This window comes from Bos indicus, chromosome 10 (assembly GCF_029378745.1).
Source record: "Bos indicus isolate NIAB-ARS_2022 breed Sahiwal x Tharparkar chromosome 10, NIAB-ARS_B.indTharparkar_mat_pri_1.0, whole genome shotgun sequence".
NCBI lineage: Eukaryota > Metazoa > Chordata > Mammalia > Artiodactyla > Bovidae > Bos > Bos indicus.
The window spans coordinates 29789316-29813650 of record NC_091769.1 but is presented as its reverse complement, the minus strand read 5'-3'; the positions used below and the strand labels follow the sequence as shown (position 1 = coordinate 29813650).

At 40.6% G+C, this 24335-nt stretch overlaps 1 protein-coding gene and 1 non-coding gene across 11 annotated transcripts in view; both read right to left on the bottom strand.

The window, feature by feature from the left end:
• Positions 1–123: 123 nt before the first annotated feature.
• Positions 124–24335, bottom strand: part of FMN1 (formin 1) — a 501299-nt gene continuing 477087 nt past the window's right edge. For 7 of the 10 annotated variants that reach the window (XM_070797220.1, XM_070797226.1, XM_070797222.1 and 4 more), the window contains 2 exons: positions 12355–12439; positions 124–11198 (listed from right to left, as the gene is read on the bottom strand). In XM_070797220.1, the coding sequence (XP_070653321.1) occupies positions 11154–11198; positions 12355–12439 (130 nt within the window). In that variant the 3' untranslated portion in view covers positions 124–11153. The remainder of the gene's footprint in view (positions 11199–12354; positions 12440–24335) is intronic. The other 3 variants (XR_011568787.1, XR_011568786.1, XR_011568785.1) reach the window with 3 other exon arrangements.
• On the bottom strand, positions 14562–14634 carry TRNAC-ACA (transfer RNA cysteine (anticodon ACA)). Its single transcript has one exon. It is a non-coding gene; the product is annotated as a tRNA-Cys (tRNA).

The window sequence follows — 24335 nt, the reverse complement described above, 5'->3', positions numbered from 1 at the left end:
TAAAAAAATATTTCACATAATGGAATATTATTCAGCCATAAAAAGAATGAAATAGTCCCATTTGCAGCAACATAGATGGACCTAGAGAATATTCTGCTTAGTGAAATAAGTCCAACAGAGAAAGACAAATATTGTATAACTTTATGTGAAATCTAAACAAGAATACAAAATAAGTGTATACACAAAACAGAAAGAGACTCACTGGCATAGAAAACAAACTTGTGGTTGCAAAGAGGAGAAGGAAGGTGGGAGAAGGACAAATTAGGGTTACGGAATTGATAAATATAAACTATTGTATATAAAATAGGTAAGTGGTGGTCCCGTGGCTAAGAATCTGCCTTCCAATTCGGGGGCTGTGGATTTGATCCCTAATTGGGGAACGAAGGTCCCACATGCCATGGAGCAGCTAAGCCTGTGAGCGCATGCCCCGCAACAAGAGATCTCACGTGACACAACACAGATCTGCAACTAAGGCCTGACGTGGCCAAATACATATTTTTAAAAATTTAAAATAGATAAGCAAAAGGGATTTAAGGTATAGCACATTATCTAATAATCTATAATGCAATATAATCTGCAAAAATGCTGAATCACTATGTTGCACACCTGAAACTAACACGATATTGTAAATCAACTATACTTCAATAGTAATGGGAGAGAATGCCTGCATTCAGAGGAGTAAGACAAACATTTCTGTGCTGTGATAGGCGGGCAGAGAGAAGATGTGGGGAAAACAAGTAGGGAAAATTTTGAAAATAATCTGAAATTTAATTTTACAACAAAAATAGGAATAAAACCAAATGGAAAGAACAGGGCAAGTTACTGAGGCAAACTGTATTATCCAAAAATGGTTGTACCAATAAATTTCTCATCTCACAAGCTCTTCCTATAGTATTGACATTCCTCCATCAGGAGGTGAGTCCTTTTTGTCCATTCCATGGGAAGAACTTCATAAATGCCTCAATCAATAGATACAATAAAAGTAACTTTAAAGCCTTGGTCAAAGAAAATACTACCTATTTCACCTTGGACATTCAAGCAGACCTGTAGAGACAAAGGCCCTGAGGCCCCCAGCCTAGAGCCACCAACAGTTTGGCAGCCAAGTGAGTCAGCCACCTTGAAGGCTTATGTTCCAACCATCCAGATGACTGCAGACCCAATGGATACAGCACTAAAACAATATGAGATTCCAAGTGAGAACTGTCCAGTTGAGTTCTTCTCAAACTAACAAGAACCATGAAAAATAAGTGATTATGGTTTATTAACACTGAATTTGGGGGTATTTTGTTATGCAGCAGTTGATAACTATAATGTTACCTTATCTTACCTTTCGTCCTCACACAATGATGGGCATGAAGCAAACCTTACCTGGAGGAGACTTAGAGGCATACAAGCAGGCGTGGCTGGTGCAGGCCAACATTAATGTCTTATTTCCATGAATACATCATATCCAGGTGAAAGGAGACAGCTAGACTCTAAAGGGGAATAGTTAGTCCCAGGAATTTATGGCCTATTAGTTGGACCATTGGCATACCTGGAGTATTTAAAGAATAGGCAAATATGTATACTTAAAAATTCAACAGGTACCACTATGCTCTGCAAGGGAGAGTAAATCTCAGTAAATCAAAGAGGAGATTCTTCCTAAGGTGGAATATTTTTCCTAGGTCTTTATGACACAGAAGTCTTCAACCTCTACTAAGTACTTTAATTCAAGGTACAACTTTAATAATGGTTTCTCCAAACCCTTAGGAGCATTTGGACCCTACTTTCCAAACAACAGTTCTAGAACATTTCTCCATAATGGGGTCTTTTGAAGAAAAGAACTTAATGTGATGAATGAGTTGAGCAGGTGGAAGGGCTTTGGCCCTAGGGTCAAGAGATGTGGATTTCAGTCTTGATGTATTTACTAATGCTGAGTATAACTTTCAACAAGTCCCTTGAATTACAGTGGTTTTCAACTCTGTGAAATGGAGATTTTTATCCAGTGTCCGAAGATTTTTGCAGCTCTATGACTCTGATTTTAAAGCTCTCCTAGTGATAAAATGTCTCCCCAGATGATAACTATGTGTGTTCATTAAACCCATTAGGGCATATTTCAGCAAACTTCTAGAACTCAAGAGTGCATGGCATTCAAGTATACTGAACAAATGAATCAGTTAAACATGCAATCACAAAGACTGCTCTTCTATTTCACAGAGCAGTGTTTTGCTGAAAGTCTTTTAGTTTTTTCATAAATACCTGCATTTATCTTATCATCTGCCTGAAAAGAATTTGAATGTTGTATTTAGTGTTAAAATACGATTATATTTCTGTTCTGTTTCCATACTCTACCAATTCATAACACAAAGTCACCAATCCTGTGGTTCTCCACCCCACACCCAACCTTGGGCAATTTATGTTGAAGCAGAGTTGCTTTCAGGTCAGTACGGTTGAGACCATGCTCGGCTGGGTTTGCCTGTTTGGTGTTAGCCTTGAATGCCTAGTCAGATTTCCCACTGTTGGTGTGGAGGACAGAGGAGAAAAAAGAAAATGCAGATGATGGACTTACCGAGATCCAGCTTTTGTAGTTCAGCAGTAATGCTGCCCTCAAGCAGTAAGGCAAGTTAGAAATGATTGTATTCTCCACATTATAGCACTGCTGGGATACTATCTTAAATGCCTCGTGGAAACAGATCTGTACTGCACACCAGACAGACATGAAACCAGAATTTATTAAAATACCCTTAGCATATTTACAATTGGAAGCCATGAATGCAGTTCTCTGCAAGTTCCAAAAAAATAGAATTCTATCTCTTAAAACAAATTAAGAGAGGTATCAACAGTAGGATAAATATAATCTATCAGAGACAGAAGTCTTTGAACAGACAATCTACATTTTCTAACAAATATATATACACTATGTACAAAAATACAATTGATGTGAGGACCAAGTAGTGTCAGGAAGGAAAAACATACACACACACACACACACATATATTCATTATGTACAAATCCGTATTGATTCCTTCACCTTTTCTTTTTAAAAATAAATACTTTATTTGGTTTGCAAATAACATTTACAAGTTCAACTAGCGAGCATTTCTCAGTTTTGACAAAATTAAATATGCAAAAAAATTAGAAATACATATTTTTAAAAATTTAAAGGGAAAAAAATACCTGAATCCAATTAGCTTATTAAAAAATATCCACGAGTGTATAATACAAGGTTTCACGTCTTTAAAGTGCCTTCTCATTTCTCAAACTGTCTTCATTATTGCATAAAAAACCCTTTAAGATTACATCTACAGATTGGTCTAATAATTAAACAGAAAAGCCAACTTTTTTCCAGGTCAAATGGTTGAATATTTAAGATACGCTTAACTTTCTTTTTAAGTGCTTTCAAGAGGGTAAGTTACTGTTGATCTGAAAATAACCACAAATTGTCAACATCCTGACCCAGCTTCGTGAAGATGTTTGAATCATGAGTAGTAGTAAGAACTGAGGGGCAATAAAAAGCCTATGATTCAAAATATTTGCACAGAATTTAGTCACTTTGTCCAGCAGCACAGAGATTCAACACTGGAGTCTTACGCATCATAGCTGGTGACCTGGGCTGATTTATACATTTATCAAAAGAATGGTCCTTCCTTAGACAGTTGTAAAGTAAAACTCTGGGAAACTGAGAAGGACTGGAACCACCCCTCTTCTCAAGCCTCTTAAAATAAAGTAGAATAATAATAAAAAAAGAAATGTATTTTCCATCTCTTTTATGGATTTTTCCCTCTTTGCTTAAGTGATGAGGTGGTGCTGACATTAACAAGAAGCAGTCACAAGGCTGTGTCTCTCTTGGTGACAGCCGAGCTCCCTGTCCACAGGGCTGGGGGATGGAGCATGGGTGTGGGGCGATGGAGTGAGGGCTCAGGGGCACTTCAGGTGTCTGTGGGGGAAAGAGGGACAGAAAGCTGGGTCCTGGAGAAACAGTAAAGCGAGGCAAATGTCACTGTAGGATGTGAAGGAAGGGGACACAATGCAGAAGTACTGAAAGGAGAAAAATGAAATGAAGCTTGATGCCAAAATGAATTTTAAACAGGCAGTGAGGAAACAGGAAGGTTCATGGATAACTGATCCCATGGAAATTAATCTGAAATTCAATGCAGTTATTTCAGCAAGCACAGGCCAGTCCACTGGTATGTATCTGCTTTTCCAGCACACTGTCAAGCATGGACCAATAGGAGATACTGGGCACTCCCACTGCCCTCATACATATGCCCTGAGCTTCTGTTGAAAGGCTGCCCATGATACAACCATGGCAACAGTCACCAGCTCCCTAACAATGCATTATATCAGCAAAACATTACACCCTGGCCTTGTTCAAATTTTCCTTTTCTACTGTCTATTTTTCTCCATCATCCCATTGCTTGCAATCTCATAACACCAAATGAAGACACATAACTGCATGGATCAAATTAATTTTAGGAAACAGGGTCAAGGGTGTTGCTAAGAAAATTAAACCCTAAAGGTCTTGAAATAATTTACATTTCTGTTAGGCCTGATTCTCATTAGGACACTGACTGACTTCATTTGGGTTCTGGGCATGCAGGCCAGTACTGACTTTCCAGGCCAAAGCACGATCCCCTAAATCAAAGTCCAGGGGCACTCTGCTTCCCATGCTAGTCTAAATTAAAACTCAACGAGAAGGAAAAGACTATGATGAATCAATGACATTTTCTCCAAAGAATCTTAAAAATTATTCAATTTCTAATTTTAAAAGTTTCTGTCTTTTGAGGAATATCTTCGATTGTTTCTTTAAAGAGAAGTCCTTTTTTCTTAATGCTTATGTTCTTCAAAGATTTTACATCCTATTAATAATAATCACATTATTTGCATCTTGAGAAATTAAAAAATTGTAAAATTAATATTTGGTATGGACTTAGCCCAAAATCCCATGTGTGACACCCTGGGCTAAGAGAATGGTCACTAGACTTTCCCCTCTTACCCATGGATTTGTTTCTAAAGGAAATGGACATCTTTAGAGGATTTTGCAGGGGGCGATATGAGTGGGTTGACACTTCATGCCTTGGTGGTCAGATGTGAAGGAATAAGATTATAGATAGGAACAAGTTGCCAAGAACAAAGGGGGTAAAATGAGCTACTTACAGTTTGCTGAAATCTATCTAAGATGTATAGATTATAAAGCTCTTAATCTCTTATGGGGACGACAGTATAATCTTTGTATGCTATGTACCCAATTTTATATACGTCATGGAAACCTGGAATTCAAAAATCCATCCCAAGATACCCCAGAAAGCTTTGCATTCCTAAACACACCTATCAACCACGTCATGGGGCAGTGCAGGGTAACTTCCTTTATACTCAGTGGTCCATGGGACTAGCCTCTCATTCTAGAAAGCTGACCCAGGTGAATAAACAAAAATACATTTGTTTCATGAGACAAGAATGGAAGCAAGTCTTAGAAGAGAACAGGGAAAGAAAGTATGTATAATTTTGCCAAAGATGTTGATAGACCTCTGGGAATGCATGCCTGAAAACATTAGATTTCTTACTTGATATACTAACTATAAAACACTGCCAGCTCACACTATATATGGGGAGAAGTACTCATTCTCTTTTAAGACATTCTTAACAGCTTCAAAGACAGAAGAACCCCTTGGTGTCTGCACAGGTAGAATTTAGGCAAACAGCCTACAAAACAGCTTAAGGGTGGTAGAAGGTTGCTTATTCCATGGAGAAGAAGGCCAAATTGCTGTGGGAAATTGGGCTCATTTGCATTTTGCTCACCCAGTGCTACTGAATTTCACACAAAGCATTAAAACAAAAACAAAAACAACAGCCCACAGAAGTCTATGAATAAGCTTTCAGAAAAGGAGATACAATGGTGATTCTTAGTATATTTAAGAAAATATTGAAAAATAGAAAGTTATATGAGATGGAATGTAAAATAATGGCTTTAGCTACCACTCTATATAAAAACTTGAGATTAAACCAGTCTTTCCCAGATTATAGCATGAAGAAGATATTCATGAACAAGTACTCTAGAGACATAATACGCAAGAATGAGTTTGAGCTCTGGCTAACGTGAACCATCATATCAGAGAAGGGAGGACGAGAAGAAAAAGGTCCTCTATGTTACTATTTATCACCAGGATGACTGAGAGAGGAGCTGGGGGTGGAGAGGTAATGAATCCAGAAGCTCCAGTAAGGACAGTCTGACCTACTAGATGCGGCTTTGCCCCGCTAATCTCTTCATTGGTAGGAACCTCATGGGCACCTTAAGAGACAGAGACACCTTGCTGACATTTGCATATCTTCACATTTCCAGGTCAGCTGTCAACTACAAAAACTTCTCAAATGCTAAGTTTATATCACAGGGTTGATTAAGGGTCTTGGAAGAAATAAAACTACTGAACTGGTTTCCAGTCTGACATGTTAATAATACTCTGGAATTCACTACTTCCCAGCAAAGCACTGATCTGGGAGGGTCTGGTAGATTGCCTGCTCCCTGGGAGGGGAAATGAAGAACTGTGAAACTAAACTTCAATGCCTCTAACAAGGTGTCAACAACCGACGGGTTTGCAGACATGACACAAAATGAGCCTCCGAGTCGCATACAGCGGTGTAACTGAGCCCAGTGATGCCTGGATTCAGTCACTAATGGAGTTATAAATACAATTATGTGAGTCTCAAGGAGCCAGACCCACTGAGGCCTGTGCCAAAAGGTGCCTTTAAATGACTTCTGCACCAATAACAGACAAGGTTCCGACCAGCCAGACTGTCTCTCTCCATAGCTGGAAAATGGAAATATGTTCAACAAAGTTATTTACATTTTGGAAAAGTTAAAAACTAGCCATTCATTTCAAATACTGTAAACTTGTCTGCACAGACTTGTTTCTCTTGTAGATTTCTTTATGATAACAAAGTAGCTGACTTGAATGAAACTTCATTTCTTTATTCAGTCCACCCTCTTTAGCTGTGTTTCTATGGTAAAAACCTGATATATGAAGTGTGGTATTCATGCTTTTCTGGATGGTCCATCCATTTATGAACTGCTCTTACAAGAGAAGCAGAGAAAGGAAATTTTAATTGTCTAACACTTCTTTCTCTACATACCACTTCTCTTTGTATGTGATTTTTCCAAAAATAAATTGTTCAGAGCAATACTTCACTCTCTTGAACCCACTATGAAAATTGCCTGGTTTAGGCTGAAGTCTCAAGTGGGCAGTTAAGAGCTTTACTTTGTCCACACTCATCAGTCCTCACAGCTGTTCAAATTCTTATATGCTTAGGACCTCTACAACACCGGGTTTCACAATATGTCCTTCTTTTGTGATTCAGGAACTAATTAATTTGTTGACTTCCAAATCTGCTGATGCTTCTTTTCCCCTTCTACCTTTTGGTCTTTTTGTTTTTAAATGATGAGAACGGGCAAGATCAAAGAAAAATGAAGCTCAAACCTAGTGGAGAGTTCTTGTTAGCAATTTTTAGACTATTTAAACTAATTATAGAATTGGATATTTGATATTTGCATCAGTTATTTTGGGGGTAAAAGCTATGTTTTTTTTTGACTTCTTCCTCCTCTTCACACAGAAAGCTCCAATTTGGTTTTATCTTTGTTTGGCAAGGGTGGCAGTACTACAAAACAGACCAATTTAGAACATCAGGGAATGAAGTTCCCATGTCAGTGTTAACAGTCTGGTTATTGGGAAAGAGCCCACAGGTCTGCACCGCTAATTCCCCTTCATATTCTGGCTGACTAGGTGCTGTGTGCCGTGTGCAATGATCTATGTTAGTGACACCAGGCAAGAATGAAATAGAAATAAAATATGTTGTCCAACAAAGAAGTAAAATTAAAATTTCCCCATGCAGATGGTATAATCTAGAGAGAGAGATGTGTAATCCCATTCCAACAAGCAAATCTTTACCAAAAATACACTTACATATCTTTTGATACATCTGATCACGGTCTTGGAAGGACTGTACCAATGACTTCTTCACCTTGCTGAATACTACCAAAGAGTTTTATTCCTTCCTTTAATTTCTCCACCAGCAGCATATGAGCATTTGGGAAATGCCTTTCCTTACGGTACTTATGAGAAAAGGATGTGCCTAAGAGCGGCTGAGCAGGTGTGCAGCATACACTATTCTTACCGGGAAGAAAAGAGGACTGAAGACCGGGGTCCAATCTGGCATCCAGTTTCTCATCATGTTGCCCACTGTTTTGGCTAAAACATTTAAAGATGGAAGAGCATGACTGGATCTCTTTATTCTACTTCCCAGATTTCACTTTTTTCTCCATAGTTCCTGGGTAGTTGCAATGAATGTTTAAAGAGATTTCATAGACATCAACCCAAGGATTCAAAAGGTAACTTCTGAGCAGCAGGTGTATCACCTGTGACTCCTGGGCCTTGCCTATCATCATATCATTCATTTCTTCTTGGCTACCTTTTCCCTTCACCGTGTCTCCGCCCATAAACTGCCTCTTGGGTTAAAAAACCATATAGCACACCTCTGCCTCACTTGATCCTCAATACTTCATAGGCCTGTTTTTCACCTAACATGTTTATATAATGCTTTTATGTCATATATGATATACTTGTGTGCTTGATGATTATGCAGGTTATGCAAGAATCTGAACTGCTATCCACTGTGCCCTCAGCTTTAATGAATCTTAACTAGGCAGAGATGATGTTGTTATAAGTTAAGTTTCTCTGAGTCTGATTAGTGAGTCAAATATGTCTGGTTAAACACAGGGTAGAAATACTGGCCACTGTCCCTCTTGTGCAGGCAGGGCTGGGCTAAGAACAGCCAGACATGCCCCAGCTGCTAACTACTCACCATACCCCAACTACTTAACATACCCCAACTACTTACTCATGAAAAGTTTAGTGACACCTGCTGTAGTTAACACAATCTCAGCTGCATATTGGATAGGTGATTCTCTCAGGGCCTCTGGGTTGTTTAAGATGATCCACCTTGGACAAAGTCTTGTGAACTTTTACCAAGCATCAGGTCAAGTTACAAATGAGGGCACCGTCGCACTGCAGTCCACATGCGGACTTGGGAGGGGTGTCCAGATGCCGAATGCAGGATGCAAATTGGGTGAGTCATGGGGATCCTGCCACGGTGTCTTCACACATTAACAGTACATTGGACTCCCTAGGTTTTCCCAACAGAGGTAGGCAAACTTTGCTCTTTAGAAAAGGTTTTATTTTACTGCCAAATTCCGGTCTGTCTGCTATAATGAAATCCAACTTGAGCGTGGGTAAAACAGGCGCTTTTTCTTTTGTCCGTTAATACTAGAAGGACTGTCACAGAGTACAGGGTAGCTGTAAGTAGGATTTGTTTCAAATTGAGGAATTTCTTAGGTCCTCACCATTAAGTGAAAATGAAGAGAAAAACAATCTAAGAAAGCAGTAAGAAAGGCTTGCTCACAAGCAACTATTATTAGCCATATAAGTTCTTACCAGCTCTTCTGTTTTGCTTGTCTTATTCTTTTATTTTTTGGGGGAAAAAAAACAAACCATGTTATTACATTCCTTTTTTTTTTTTTTAATTATTAGAAAGACTGGCTAGCACCTGCAGGAATATGGCCTTGTGACTAGATTTGATCCTGACTCTGCATTCCTGGGCATTGTATTAGGATATGGTGCTGCTGTAATTGGCTATATCTATTATGGGGTCCCTGTGGGGGCTGATAACTAGCAGGCAGGTCCTGGATAGACACTCAGGTACCTGGCAAGGTGAGGGATTCTGGCAAGATGCTGGGGCAAGGGGCAGCTCACACATGACCAGCAGATGTGTGTTAAGGTTTCTGCTCTTCTCTAGATGGTCTTCCACCAGTTGGGAGGAGAAAGCTTGGACCTCTTTCCTTTCAAGACTGAAACCTGATAGGCTTTGATCCTTACCTCAGTTCACCCCAAGTCTCCTCTCTTCTCCTCTCACAGCATAGGAGAGTGGCGAGAGGTCCAAGGTGGTTTTCCTGTGACTCTAGAGGCAGTAATCACACGGGCTTCCAGGGTCAGAAAAAACTACCTATTGAACTCAAAATTCAATATCAATGTAATCACCCTCTTCCCATTTTGATGTAAAGAACTTTTTTACTACCCTCTCTTTTTTGGACATTAAACCCCCCTGCTTCAACCATAGGTCACATGTCTGTCAGTCAAGGTCATGATAAACAGCTCCAAGTAGCATTTGCTCTCCTGTCTAGACACTGCCTCCCAGGGTGCATGGGAGAGGTCCAGCCACATTCAGTCCCAGAACCTGGTGTACAGCTCAGCTGCAGTTCAACATGGTGTATCCACTCATAGATGATTTGAGGTGTGAAATGAACTCTGGCTGATACTGGGTCACTCATCAAAGCAGATGCTTTGACCCCAAGTCTGTTGCTGCTCAGTTATCATAGTTTTTTTCTTTTTTTTTTTAAAATAAGGGTAGAGAATTCCTAGTGGCCTAGGAAACCTCAATGAACTGATATGAAAACAGAGGAATGGGTCTTGCTAAATGGCTAATGCCAACTACCTGTATTATAATTTGTTCTCCAGAAAGAAGTTTATGACTATTTAACCTCCTTCTCCATCCATGTATAATTCCATGTTCTGTTCTTTCTAACACATGAAAAACAATGAAAAAATAACCATTTCTTGAGTGTGGGGCATACAGTCTTGGGCCTCTTAAAATAATTCTGGTAAGTCTCAACATTTTTGGCAAGAAGGGTGCTTCAGGATCTTGCTGCAATAGAATCAAAATGCAGGCTTGATTATTGTAAAGATCAAGGCTTGAACTTGCTCAAGGCAGCTGTCACAAAAAATCCATCTCTTCTTCTGTCACAAGTTTACATATATCATGCTTGGGTTAGAAAGCTTGAGGTCCCTGATTTAAAAAAAGAAAAACTCAAAAATCTTGGTAATTCTCTGGTCTTGTAGTGAGGGAACTTTGGACCTCTAGAAGAAACAGTTCTCAAATACTTCTTCAGCAGCATTTCATTGTTCCTATGGCTTAACAAGGGGCTTCTTTAAGAAGGCACAGGGTTCTCGGAAAGAGATGAGCAAAATAAACATTGAGTGACGTATCTTTTGAGGGCTTCTTGTAGCACCGGTGTTACAGAGGGTCATGCGGGTGCTATGCCTCACCATCACTGCTCTCCTGTGTCTGTGTTAGTTGGTGCTCACGCTAGCTTCCTTCTGACGCAGTCTTTCCTTCTGTTATTTGAGACAAAATTGAGTTTATTATTATTCCTTTTCCTAAATTTTCACTTTTCTCAAATTTTGATATGTTTCTCAAATGTTGGTCTATGATGCTGAATAGAGTTGTACCAAATGCCCTAGAAATGAGAGGATAGAGGCCTGGGGAATGAGCAGTGGATAACGAGGGAAGAAGACAAAAATCTGAGTTGAGCCCACTGCCACCAAAAATATAGATACACCACATAAAGATGAGTGTACCAAATACACCACCAAATGGGCACAGAACGTTTCCATTCAGGTAGGAGCTCTGTAAGCCAACCATGGCTGTCCCTGATGAAGTCGTATAGCCCTGACTTCCCCATTTCTCATTCAACATTTGCTGAGCTGCTGATGGGGTTGTTAGGAGAACCCTGTTGTTGGTTAACAGAAATCATCTCACTTACTGACCACTTAGATGGTCAAAGAATTTAAAGCAACTGGCAAAAGTACTAGTGAAGAATGAAGTAACTTCACAACTGGTAAAATACAACTACTAAGTGGCTAAGCTGGGACTTGAACCTCTATACCTTGGGTTCCTAACCATTCAGCTATTCCAACTGCATCGTGGAGATGCCTTGTGATCAGTATTGCCAGTGGGACTGTGGAGGACAGCTTCCCTTCCTGGCTAGGAAGACACACTACTAGTCTGCTAGTTTCTATCCTAGGGCGAGCAATCAGGGGACCAGTCAGCAGTCTGAGAAGTGGTCTTAGGTAGGCTGTATCTTTCTGCATCTCAGTTTTACCAACTAGCAAAAGAGGCTACTCCCTGCCCCTCTCTTTAACAAGGAAAAGGAACTGGTGAGGGCAAAATTCTCCAACAAGTTCAGGAAAAGGGTACTTTGAGATGAAGGGGATCTTTGTGTGAGGTGCAATGGGCAAGGGTGTGAAATGGCAAGTGACTACATTTGGTTTATCAGGAAAGGACCCTGTTTGAATTTGCTAGAAGAGCACACAGGGCTGGGTTTTGCTCCTCACCTATGTCCTTTCTCACCATGTGGTATCCTGGGATGGGAACTGAGAATATATACACTACTCATCCCTCTGAGTTTCATCCTTTAAATTTAGGCCCACTCCTGGGTGCACCTCAGGTATAGTGAAAAGTCTTGAGGTTATAATGAAAAATGCATCTCACCAGACTAGCCGTGGGGTTGATTTTCTTTGTCTCCACTTTCTTCTCTGCTGTTAACTTGCTGACTGATTCCTGAGCCATTTTCAATCTGAAATCCAAACAGGGAGTGGGGAGGAGAGAGGAGGAAAAGAAAAGAGGAGAAAAAAAGAAAGAAGAAAAAGGTCAGGTTAAATAGAAATCCAAATGCTGCTGAATTAATCAGTTAGCAGTCTGAAATATAAGGGGTGGCTTTTCCAGTGCTTTTCATGATTAAATTCAGACTCTGTGAGGGTATCTCCTCTTGGGTATCAAAACTGATCTTCCGTCACTGACTGAGAAGCTCACTGAGATCTGCTTGGGAAATCTGTGCTTTTGTGACCAAGGTAAGAGTTTCTGATCTATGGAATACTGGATGGACTCCCTGTACTCTAAGGGCACACCCCAAGGTTATCTGGCTTGTGAACCACTCAGCAGACAGGATAAAGACAATCTGAAAAACTAAAATTTTGGAGAAACATACAAAACTGCAAATATTAAAATCCACCAGAGAGTTCCCTGGCTGTCCAGTGGTTAGGACTTGGTGCTTTCACTGTCTGTCAGGGGCTCTGGTTCAATCCCTTGTTGGAGAACTAAGATCCTGCAAGCCATGTAGACGGAAAAAAAAAAAAAAAAAATCCACCAGTTCACATCAAGAAAGTCAAAAGCCAACCTACAGAATGGGGAAAATATTTGTAAATCATGTATCTGATAAAGGACTTACATTCAGATTACATGGATAGCTTACAAACTCAAATAAAGAGACAAATCACCCAACTTAAAAAATAGGCAAAATATTTAACTAGACATTTCTCCAAAGACAGATGGCTCATAAGCACATGAACAGAAGCTCGACATCATCAGTCAGAGAAATACAAAGCAAAACCACAAGGAGATACCACTCCTAGCCCCTAGGGATGGACAGAATTAAAAAGAAAGACAATAACAAGCATTAGAGATGAGGATGTGAAGAAACTGGAATCCTTATACACTGCTGATGGAACTAGAGAATGGTACAATCACGTTGGAAAACAGTTTGGCAGCTTTTCAAAATGTTAAACATAGTTAGCATATGACCTAGCAACTCCACTACTTGGTATATTAATATATGCATACCCAAGAAAATGAAAATTTGTCTATAAAAATATACATATGAATTTTTATAGCAGCATTATTTAAAATTATTTAAAACAGCCAAAGTAGAAACAGTCCAAATTTTTGCATCAGCTGATAAATGAATAAACAAATGGTAGTATATTAACACAACAGAATATTTTAAGGAATGAAGTACTGGGCCATATTAAGGAATGAAGTGCTGAATGAAAGCTACATCATGGATGAACCTAAAAAATCCATTTTATTAAGATAAATGAAAGAAGCCAGCTACAAAAATCCACATATTATATGATTCCATTTACATGCAATGTCCAGAGTAGGTAAATAAAAGAAACATGAAGTAGATTAGCAATGCCAGGGCCTGGGGGCAGTGGAGAAGTGGGAGTGACTGCTAATGAATAAGGGGTTTACATACCCTATGAGCTATCGATTCCTCTTCTAGGGAGATACCCAAAAGAAAATTTTAAAATTAGACACAGGGCTTTCATTGTTGCAATATATGCAATAATGAAAAATTGAAACAACCTAATAATCAGGTTCAAGAGGAACAGGATAGATGATAAGAGCAAATAGTAACAGCTGACATTTACAGGGTGCATACTGTCTGCTAGGTACTAGTCTCCCTGCTTTATTTGAATTAAGCCATTCAATTCTCCCAGTAGCCCTGTGAGATGGAAACCTTCACTGTTTGCATTTTATAGGTCTTAAGCACTGTGTTGTCGTGTGTGTGCTCGGTCGTGTCCAACTCTGCAACCCCACGGACTGTAGCCCATCAGGATCCTCTGTCCATGGAATTCTACAGGCAAGAATACTGGAGGGAGTTGCCACTGCCTATTCCAGGGGATCTTCCCGACCCAGGGACTGAATTGGAGTCTTGGCATCTCCTGCACTGGCAGGCAGATTCTTTACCACTGAGCCATCTGGAAAGCCCAAGCACAGTGCACACACACACACAGAAGTCGCTCAGTCGTGTCCGACTCTTTGCGACCCCATGGATTGTAGCCCACCAGGCTCCTCAGTCCATGGGATTTTCCAGGCATGAATACTGGAGTGGGTTGCCGTTTCCTTCTCCAGGGGATCTTCCTGACCCAGGGATCGAACCCGGGTCTCCTGCATTGTAGGCAGGTGCTTTACCATCTGAGCTACCAGGGAAACCCATCAAAAACACAGAAGAGTAGTAGTAAGTTTCAAAAGGATGCCAGTTGAGATCTTTTATAGATGAAATCTACTTCCTAGAAGTCAACTCGCCAATTATATGCATAGCTGGAGACAAGAGTTGCCAGTCCAGGTTCGATGCACGATACTGGATGCTTGGGGCTAGTGCACTGGGACGATCCAGAGGGATGGTATGGGGAGGGAGGAGGGAGGAGGGTTCAGGATGGGGAACACATGAATACCCATGGCGGATTCATTTTGATATTTGGCAAAACTAATACAATTATGTAAAGTTTAAAAATAAAATAAAATTAAAAAAAAAAAAAGGTCCAACTGGAAAATATCTCGGGTACCCAATTAGATCCAGTTATTCTGCGTCTGTGGATTTAAAATGATCATCAGTGATGCTTATATATTATATTCATTTAACAGAATACAGTAAAACTGTGAAAATGAATAAACTAAATCTGTGGACGACAATTGTGGATATCAGAAACATGATGTTGAAAGAGCGACAGATTCTGAAGGGTGAGTGAGTGAAGAGGCCATCCAGCCTGGTGGTCAAGTGCTCAACTCCAGAGCCGGACTAATTCTGGCTTAGAGTGGGGATTAATTCTCAGCCCCACTACTTATTAGCTGTGTGACCCTGGGCAAGTGACCTCTCTGTGTGCCTAGAAAAGGAGGTAACAACAGTGCGGGCTATGCTGAGTCACTGAAAGGACTGAGAAGCGCTGCTCCAGGCACAGTGTAACCACGCAGCATAGGTTCACTAGTGCTGTTACTGTGTGTGCGTTATGCTACTTTGTGTAGACGCTGGGGAGTAGTGCCCACAAAAGACTGTTCACAGATGCCTGCACCTGTATGTAAACATCTATTTATACTTACATGCAGACTGGAAAGAGACTAATTTTATGATAGAAGTTATCGCTAGAAAGATGGAAGAAGAGAATGACTTTGGGAGGTGGTATGTCTAAAGGAGAAGAGGGTGGCAGAGGATGAGATGGTTGGATGGCATCACTGCCTCAATGGACATAAGTTCACGGAAACTCCTAGAGAGAGTGAAGGACAGGGAAGCCTGGTGTGCTGCAGTCCATGGGGTTGCAAAGAGTCAGACACGACTTAGCGACTGAACGCCAACAACAAACGTCAAACAGGATTCCATTTTTATCCACAACATTTCATTTTCAATTATAAAATCTTAAAGAATATGTGGCAAAATGTTAACAATTCTAGGTGGTGGGAATATGGGTGTGTTGCGATCTTTAATATGTTTACTTAAAAATTTCTTCAAAAATGTTTTGTTTTTGAATGTCTGTGTTTTAAATGTCTGTGTTTTAAAAATGTCTTCACATCAAAGACATAAAAAAATGAACATGCTTTTTTTCAGGGCCTCAAATCTGAATCTTTCACTCATTACTAATCCCATACTTGCTTAATACTGAAGAAGTGGCTGAGCGCCTTAGCTTGTTACTTCATTTTGCACAATTTGTTTGAAATACACACTTCATAATCCAATCTCCCTGCCCACATGCACAAGTTAGTTCAATGAATTCAACATGCTGACTTGTGCATCAGAAAAGAAAAATGAGACAAAGATGAGCAATGATTTATGTAACCCAAGAAATGCATCTGCAGAGCTGCCGTGAGAACAAGCTCTGGCATAGGTCTGACATATATACCACACTGCCTACTAAACTTTTCTGCTTGCAGCAGTAACTGTCACCATACCCACATAAGAAAAGAATGCACCAGAAGGAGCAAATCCTGTTCAGACTGCATTGGAGACCAATCAGTAAGGGATCTGCAATCAAGATGAGGCCATGGCTTGTAGCACCTTCTTTCCTTGGTTTTCTCCAGCAAGATTTGTTTTCAACAAGAGCACCTATTGTTCATCCTTTAACCTCAATTCCAATGGAATTGCTTGGAATTACTATTCCTCCTGCAGCTCCCTAACTTTTAGGAAATTTGGGGGTCATCTTTTGCCTAAGTAGTTCCTTTTCGCCTTAGGATTCTGATCTCTTCTCCCGGAACTGGTCTTCTACCATGATGCAGGCTCAGCATTGCCTCCCCCGATTCCCATATTTCTTAGCTCTGCAATCACTTTCCATGTTCTCTCCGTATCCGGGGGTGGCGGTGGTGGGGGGGATGGTGATTGGAAAAGGGGAATTAGGTAAACTGGGAGATAACCTAACATCCTGTCCCCACTGTCAACCATTTCCTATTGCTCTGTGACTGTTCTGTAGACTGAGGTTCTCATGCACACCCCAGGTTCTCAAGGACAATTCTGATCTCGGTGATTCCATCTTGCTTTTCTCTAAAGATTCTCATTCAATGATGATGTCTCCCTTTCACAGGGCACTCTAAAAATCAGAAAGGACTGAGAGGAATCAAAGCTTGGTGCAAAGTAGCTTCAGCATCAGTGAGGCTTGATTTTAACTCCAACTCTGCCAGTTATCAGACAACTTGGAGTGAGTTAATCAACTTTCAGTTTCTTTATATATAAAATGGTATGATATACATACGTATTATATGTGTGTGTGTGTGTGTGTGTGAGTCTGTGTTAACTGCTCGGTCATGTCCGACTCCGTGACCCCATGGACTGTAGCCCACTGGGCTCCTCTGTCCATGGAATTCTCCGGGCAAGAATACGAGAGTGCACAGCTATTCCCTTCTTCAGGATCTTCCCAACTCAGGGATCAAACCTGGGTATTGTGCATTGAAGGCAGATTCTTTACAACTTTAGCCACACAGGGAAGCCCCCAAACAAACAAAAAAACAACAATCATATATGAAGTGAAGTGAAGTCGCTCAGTCGTGTCTGACTCTTTGCGACCCCATGGACTGTAGCCTATCAGGCTCCTCCGTCCATGGGATTTTCCAAGCAAGAGTGCTGGAGTGGATTGCCATTTCCTTCTCCAGGGGATCTTCCCTTACATGGTGTTACTGTGAGGATTAAATTAATTAACATATCTAGATCAAACTGCCAACATCCATTGGATCATAGAAAAAACAAGGGAATTCCAGAAAAACTTCTGCTTCATTGACTATGCTAAAGCCTTTGACTGTGTGGATCACAACAAACTGTGGAAAATTCTTTAAGGGATGGGAATACCAAACCACCTTACCTGCCTCATGAGAAACCTGTATGCAGGAAAAAAATTAACAGTTAGAATTGGACATGTAACAATGGACTGTTCAAAATCATGAAAGGAGTAGGTCAAGGCTGTATATAATCACCTTGCTTATTTAACTTATATGCAGAGTACATTATGCAAAATACCCGGCTGGATGAACCACAAGCTGGAATCAAGATTTCCAGGAGAAATATCAATAACCTCAGATATGCAGATGATACCATCCTAATGGCAGAAAGTGAAGAGGAACAAAAGAGCCTCTTGATGAAGGTGAAAGAGGAGAATGAAAAATTGGCTTAAAACTCAACATTTAAAAAGCTAAGAACATGACATCAGTCCTATCACTTCATGGAAAACAGATGGGGGAAAAAATGGAAACAGTGATAGACTTTATTTTTTGGTGCTCCAAAATCACTGCAGACAGTGACTGCAGCCATGAAATTAAAAGATGTTTGCTCTGTGGAAGAAAAGCTATGAAAAACCTAGATAGTGTATTAAAAAGCAGAGACATCGCTTTGCTGACAAAGCTCCATATAGTCAAAGCTATGATTTTTCCAACAGTCATGTATGAATGAGAGTTGGGCCATAAGGCTGAGTGCCAAAGAAATGTTGCTTCTGAACTGTGGTGTTGAAGAAGACTCTTGAGAGTCCCTTGGACTGCAAGGAGATCTAATCAGTCAATCCTAAAGGAAACCATTCCTAAATATTCATTGGAAGGACTGATGCTGAAGCTGAAGCTCTAATACTTTGGCCACTTGATGCGAAGAGCCAACTCACTGGAAAAGACCCTGTTGCTGGGAAAGACTGAGGGCAGGAGGAGAAGGGGGCAACAGAGGATGAGATGGTTGGATGGCATTACTGACTCAATGGACATGAATTTGAGTAAACTCTGGGAGTTGGTGATGGACAGGGAGGCCCGGCGTGCTGCAGTCCATAGGACTGCAAAGAGTCAGACGTGACTGAGCCACTGAACTAAACACTTAATAAAGGATAAGCATAATGGAATCTTCCATCACAGAGATAAAGGAACTCTTGAAGAACGCATGACAATAGTTTCTGACTATAAATAATACTAATGGAGCTGCTACTAGCTAAATACTATCTTGCAATAATATTATTTACATGTGTTCTGAAAGCAAACCAAATCAACTAATGCTATTATCCAGAGATTCAGCAAACCAAGGAACTCACCTCAACTTCTTCTGATCTGAACACAGATTTTAAAGTCATAATGAGAAGCTATACTTTGATACAGACATGACATACGTTTCTCAACCAAATAAATCAGTTCAGTTCTGCTCAGTTGTGTCTGACTCTTTGTGACCCCATGAACTGCAGCATGCCAGGCTTCCCTGTCCATCATCAACTCCTGGAGCTTGCTCAAACTCATGCCCATTGAGTCAGTGATGCCATCCAACCATCTCATCCTCTGTTGTTCCCTTCTTCTCTCGCCTTCAGTCTTTCCCAGCATCAGTGTCTTCCAATAAGTCAGCTCTTTGCATCAGGTGGCCAAAGGATTGGAGTTTCAGCTTCAGCATCAGTCCTTCCAATGAACACCCAGGACTGGTCTCCTTTAGGATGGACTGGTTGGATCTCCTTGCAGTCCAAGGGACTCTCAAGAGTCTTCTCCAACACCACAGTTCAAAAGCACCAATTCTTTCACACTCAGCTTTCTTTATAGTCCCACTCTCACATCCACACATGATTATTGGAAAAACCATAGCTTTGATTAGATGGACCTTTGTTGGCAAAGTAATGTCTCTGCTTTTTAATATGCTGTCTAGGTTGGTCATAACTTTCCTTCCAAGGAGTAAGCGTCTTTTAATTTCATGGCTGCAGTCACCATCTGCAGTGATTTTGGAGCCCCAAAAATAAAGTCTGTCACTATCTTCATTGTTTCCCCATCTATTTGCCATGAAGTGATGGGACTGGATGCCATGATCCTAGTTTTCTGAATGTTGACTTTTAAGCCAACTTTTTCATTCTCCACTTTCACTTTCATCAAGAGGCTCTTTAGTTCCTCTTTGCTTTCTGCCATAAGGGTGGTGTCATTTGCATATCTTAGTTACTCTTATTTCTCATGGCAATCTTGATTCCAGCTTGTGCTTCATTCAGCCTAGCATTTCGCATGATGTACTCTGCATATAAGTTAAATAAGCAGATTGACAGATGCACTCCTTTCCTGATTTGGAACCAGTCTGTTGTTCCATGTACAGTTGTAACTGTTGCTTCTTGACCTGCATACAGATTCCTCAGGAGGCAGGTAAGGTGGTCTGGTATTCCCATCTTTTGGAATAATTTTCCACAGTTTGTTGTGATCCACACAGTTAAAGGCTTTGGTGTAGTCAATAAAGCAGAAATAGATATTTTTCTGGAACTTTCTTGCTTTTTTGATGATCCATTGGATGTTGGCAATTTGATCTCGGGTTCCTCTGGCTTTTCTAAACCCAGCTTGAACATCCGGAAGTTCATGGTTCACGTACTGTTGAAGCCTGGCTTGGAGAATTTTGAGCATTACTTTGCTAGCGTGTGAGATGAATGCAACTGTGCATAGTTTGAACATTCTTTAGCATTGCCTTTCTTTGGGATTGGAATGAAAACTGATGGGGTCACAAAGAGTTGGACACAACTGAGCGACTGATCTGATCTGATCTGACCTTTTCCAGATAAATAAGTAAGAAACTATTTCAATTTCAAAAGAAGATTGAATCTATTTCCTCACAATTTTCCCAAGTTTCTTTGATGTAAGTATCATAAATAAAATTTACATTTCAAATTATAGAATTTATGAGTAAATATATTTTTTCACGTTAACCTTGTTTTTCTCATAACCAAAATGACACTTGTTCTTTATAGGAAAATTCTATATTTATACATGGAAGGATTATATTTTCAAATTATTCTATATAATTAAAAGTATAAAGAAAAGGCAAAACTTACTGGCCATTTAAATGCTTTTCTGAGAATGTAATTAAGACACAATGGGACAGTTAAGGAAAATTATCATATATAAATCTCTCAGCTAGACAGTAAGATACATGAGAGTAGAGATTGTGGCTATCATTTTTATTGCTGTGTTCCTAGCCCTTGATACAGTAGCTGGCACACATTTACATGCCATAAAGAGACCTACAGAACAAATTTTTTAAAAAATCCTTTACTTCCTTAAAATACTGCTCATCTGAATTTTTTAAAATGCTGAGCCCTCGAGGCTGCCTAGGCACACACATGCACAGTTGCATGGGGCTTCTTCATTTAATGCACTCCCACGTTCTTGAGATTCCCAGTTTTTGAACAAGGAGCCCCGTAAATTATAAGGTTGGTCCTGTCTAAGACTTTCTAGGACATTTAAGGTTATTTTATTAATAAAATGAAATGTTTTCCAATCTTTTTTTTCCACTGCACATTTATTACATAAAGAAAGAAATCTGGTTGGATAAAGTTCATACCTCCTGTCAAGGTTAATTTATTTCACTGTGTTGCAATCATGTTATGCACCTGTTTTTTACACAAGACCAGAGACTGAGCGACTTCACTTTCACTTTTCACTTTCAGGCACTGGAGAAGGAAATGGCAACCTACTCCAGTGTTCTTGCCTGGAGAATCCCAGGGGCGGGAGAGCAGGCTGGGTTTATCGTGGGCTGCTGTCTATGGGGTTGCACAGAGTCAGACACGACTGAAGTGACGTAGCAGTAGCAGAGCTTATCAAAAGCAGGGGATAGGACTTTACCTTCTTTCCTTCACATTTTACACTGTAAAATGGCATATAGTATGTGACCGTAAGACTGAGTTAATGAATTAATAAATAATTATAAGTCATTAACCTCCAAACTGTAAAAACTTAGGTCTCAAGAATGGTTATGGGGAAAATATTCAAGTCCATTCTGGCGCATGAAAATATAAAGTCACTTTCTCTCACCATAACATCACCAATACTCAATGCTCAATGACACCACCCTTATGGCAAAAAACAAAGAGAAACTAAAGAGCCTCTTGATGAAAGTGAGAGAGGAGAGTGAAAAAACTGGCTTAAAACTCAACATTCAAAAAACAAAGATCATGGCATTGGGTCCCATCACTCCATGGCAAACAGATGGGGAAACAATGGAATAGTGTCAGACTTTATTTTCTTGGGTTCCAAAATCACTGCAGATGGTGACTGCAGCCATGAAATTAAAAGACGCTTGCTCCTTGGAAGGAAAGCTATAACCACCTAGACAGGATATTAAAGAGCAGGGACATTACTGTGCTGACAAAGGACTGTATAGTCAAAGCTATGTTGTTTTTTTTTTTTCCAGTAGTCAGGTATGGATGTGAGAGTTGGACCATAAAGACGACTGAGCACCGAAGAACTGATGCTTTTGAACTGTGGTGCTGGAGAAGACTCTTAAAGAGTCCCTGGGACTGCAAGGAGATCAAACCAGTCCATTCTAAAGGAAATCAGTCCTGAATATTCATTGCAAGGACTGATGCTGAAGCTATACAATACTTCTGCCACTTGATGCAAAGAACGGACTCACTGGAAAAACCTCTGATGCTGGGAAAGATAGAAGACAGGAGAAGGGGACAACAGAGGACGAGATGGTTGGATGGCATCACTGACTCAATGGACATGAGTTTAAGCCAGCTCTGAGAGTTGGTGATGGACAGGGAGTCCTGTGTGCTGCAGTCCATGGATTCGCAGAGTTGGACATGCCCGAGTGTCTAAACAACAACAACCATGCTCAAAGCCAATCCTGCAAAATACAGACCAACAAGCTCTCATGAGATTCTCTAAATATCCTTTCCATTAGAGGGCAACGTTAATGGTGGAGGGCAAGGCTATTTGTCAATAGTTTTTGTATCATATGATATGAAACTTAATTCTGACCAGCTAGCTATGTTACATATATTGTCATAACAGAGCATGTAGGCAGGTCTTGAAAACTGCCTTGACCTGACAAGAGATCGATTTTTTTGGATAATTGGTCAGTCAGTCAGTTGGTCAGTTTGCCTGTCTGTCTCTCAAAAATGTCCTTTACAAACTCTGTTCAAAGTGTCCTATACCTGCTGAAGAAGTGACAGCAGCTGCTGTCATTGATCACACTAAGTTCACTTCAACATCAGTGTTCTGGTCATCATGTGGGAAGAAACTGAAGAGAAGAGGCCGGCAGTGTGATTGGCCAAGGGGGATTTAAACCAATGTAAATCCAGTTTCCATCAACTCCAGGAGGTTTAAACAAATGTGAGCTAGCGTGGGTAATACAGAGACTTTACACAGAATCCAAAGTTCTGGCCTCCCTTAGAAACCTAGAAGGTACAGTAACACTGAGCGGCACTTGACCGTGACCACACCTCAGTCTGCAACACTTGCCATCACTGTCCGTCCCGTGCTCAGCCCTGAGGCTGTGAGGTGCTGCCAGCTACCAGCTTGTTTGCACTTACCTGGCACACTTCAGTCATTTTTGCTGCCTGCCTGGATTCTCTAAGCTTCCAAGTTTTGGTCAGAAACTTGCTGGAAGGCTACTGTGATCGTTTGAGAGCACAGGGGCGAGGGCCTAGATTACTAAAATAGTCTTTGAAATTATCTAGTTCCCTCCGATAGATCCTACTGATGAAAATGATATCAATGAATAACACATCACTCTAAGAATGTCATCACCCTTCTCAAAAAAAGTCTCAGTGATGCCCAATCAACCACAGCCAGGGTAGCAAAGGTTTCCTGTAAAGAGCCAGAGAGTCAATAGTTTAGACTTTGTGAGCCATAGGATCTCTGGGACTACTCTGTTGTAGCATGAAAGGAGCCCTACAATGATGCGACTGAATGGCAGTGCAATGCTGCATTCTAAGAAACGGATTTACAAAAGCTGGCTGTGAGGTGAATTTGGCCCTCAGGCAGTAGCTTGCTGCTGTCGTTTAGTCACTAAGTCGTGTCCAACTCTTCTGTCACCCCAAGGACTGATGATGTCTGTCAGGCTCCTCTGTCCCTGGAATTCTCACATCAAGAACACTGGAGTGGGCTGCCATTTCCTTCTCCAGGGATCAAACCTGCATCTCCTGCTCGGGCAGGTGGATTCTTTATTACTGAGCCACCAGGGAAGCCAGAACTACAGTATAGGATCCAGAAAATTCCTTACTCTGGCACTCAATGCTCCCCCTGTTTTAAATGTAGTTTACTGGTCTATCTTACCTTTTCAGACCCAGATCTAGTTTAATACTATCCTTGGGCAAATCACTTAACCCTTTAGAGCCTCAATTTCCTCATCTGTTAAAAGTGGAAATAGGTACTTCCTTGGAGGGCCAGTGGTCAAGACTCGGGGCTTCCACTGCAGGGGGTGCAGTTGTGATCCCTGGTTGGGAAACTAAGATCTAGCAAGCCAAAAAAAAAAATTTTTTTAAATGGAAGTAGTATCACACCTAAAGAGCACAACTGCTATGAAAACTGAAGAAACATATTACCTATGATTCCTTATCAAGCATCCTTTCCTTCCCTTTCCTTCACTCCATGTGTTCCTGTCCTGGTCAAACTTCTCACTCTTCTTTGTACCAAGGCTCTTCTCTTCCCTGCATCTTGCTCTGACTGTT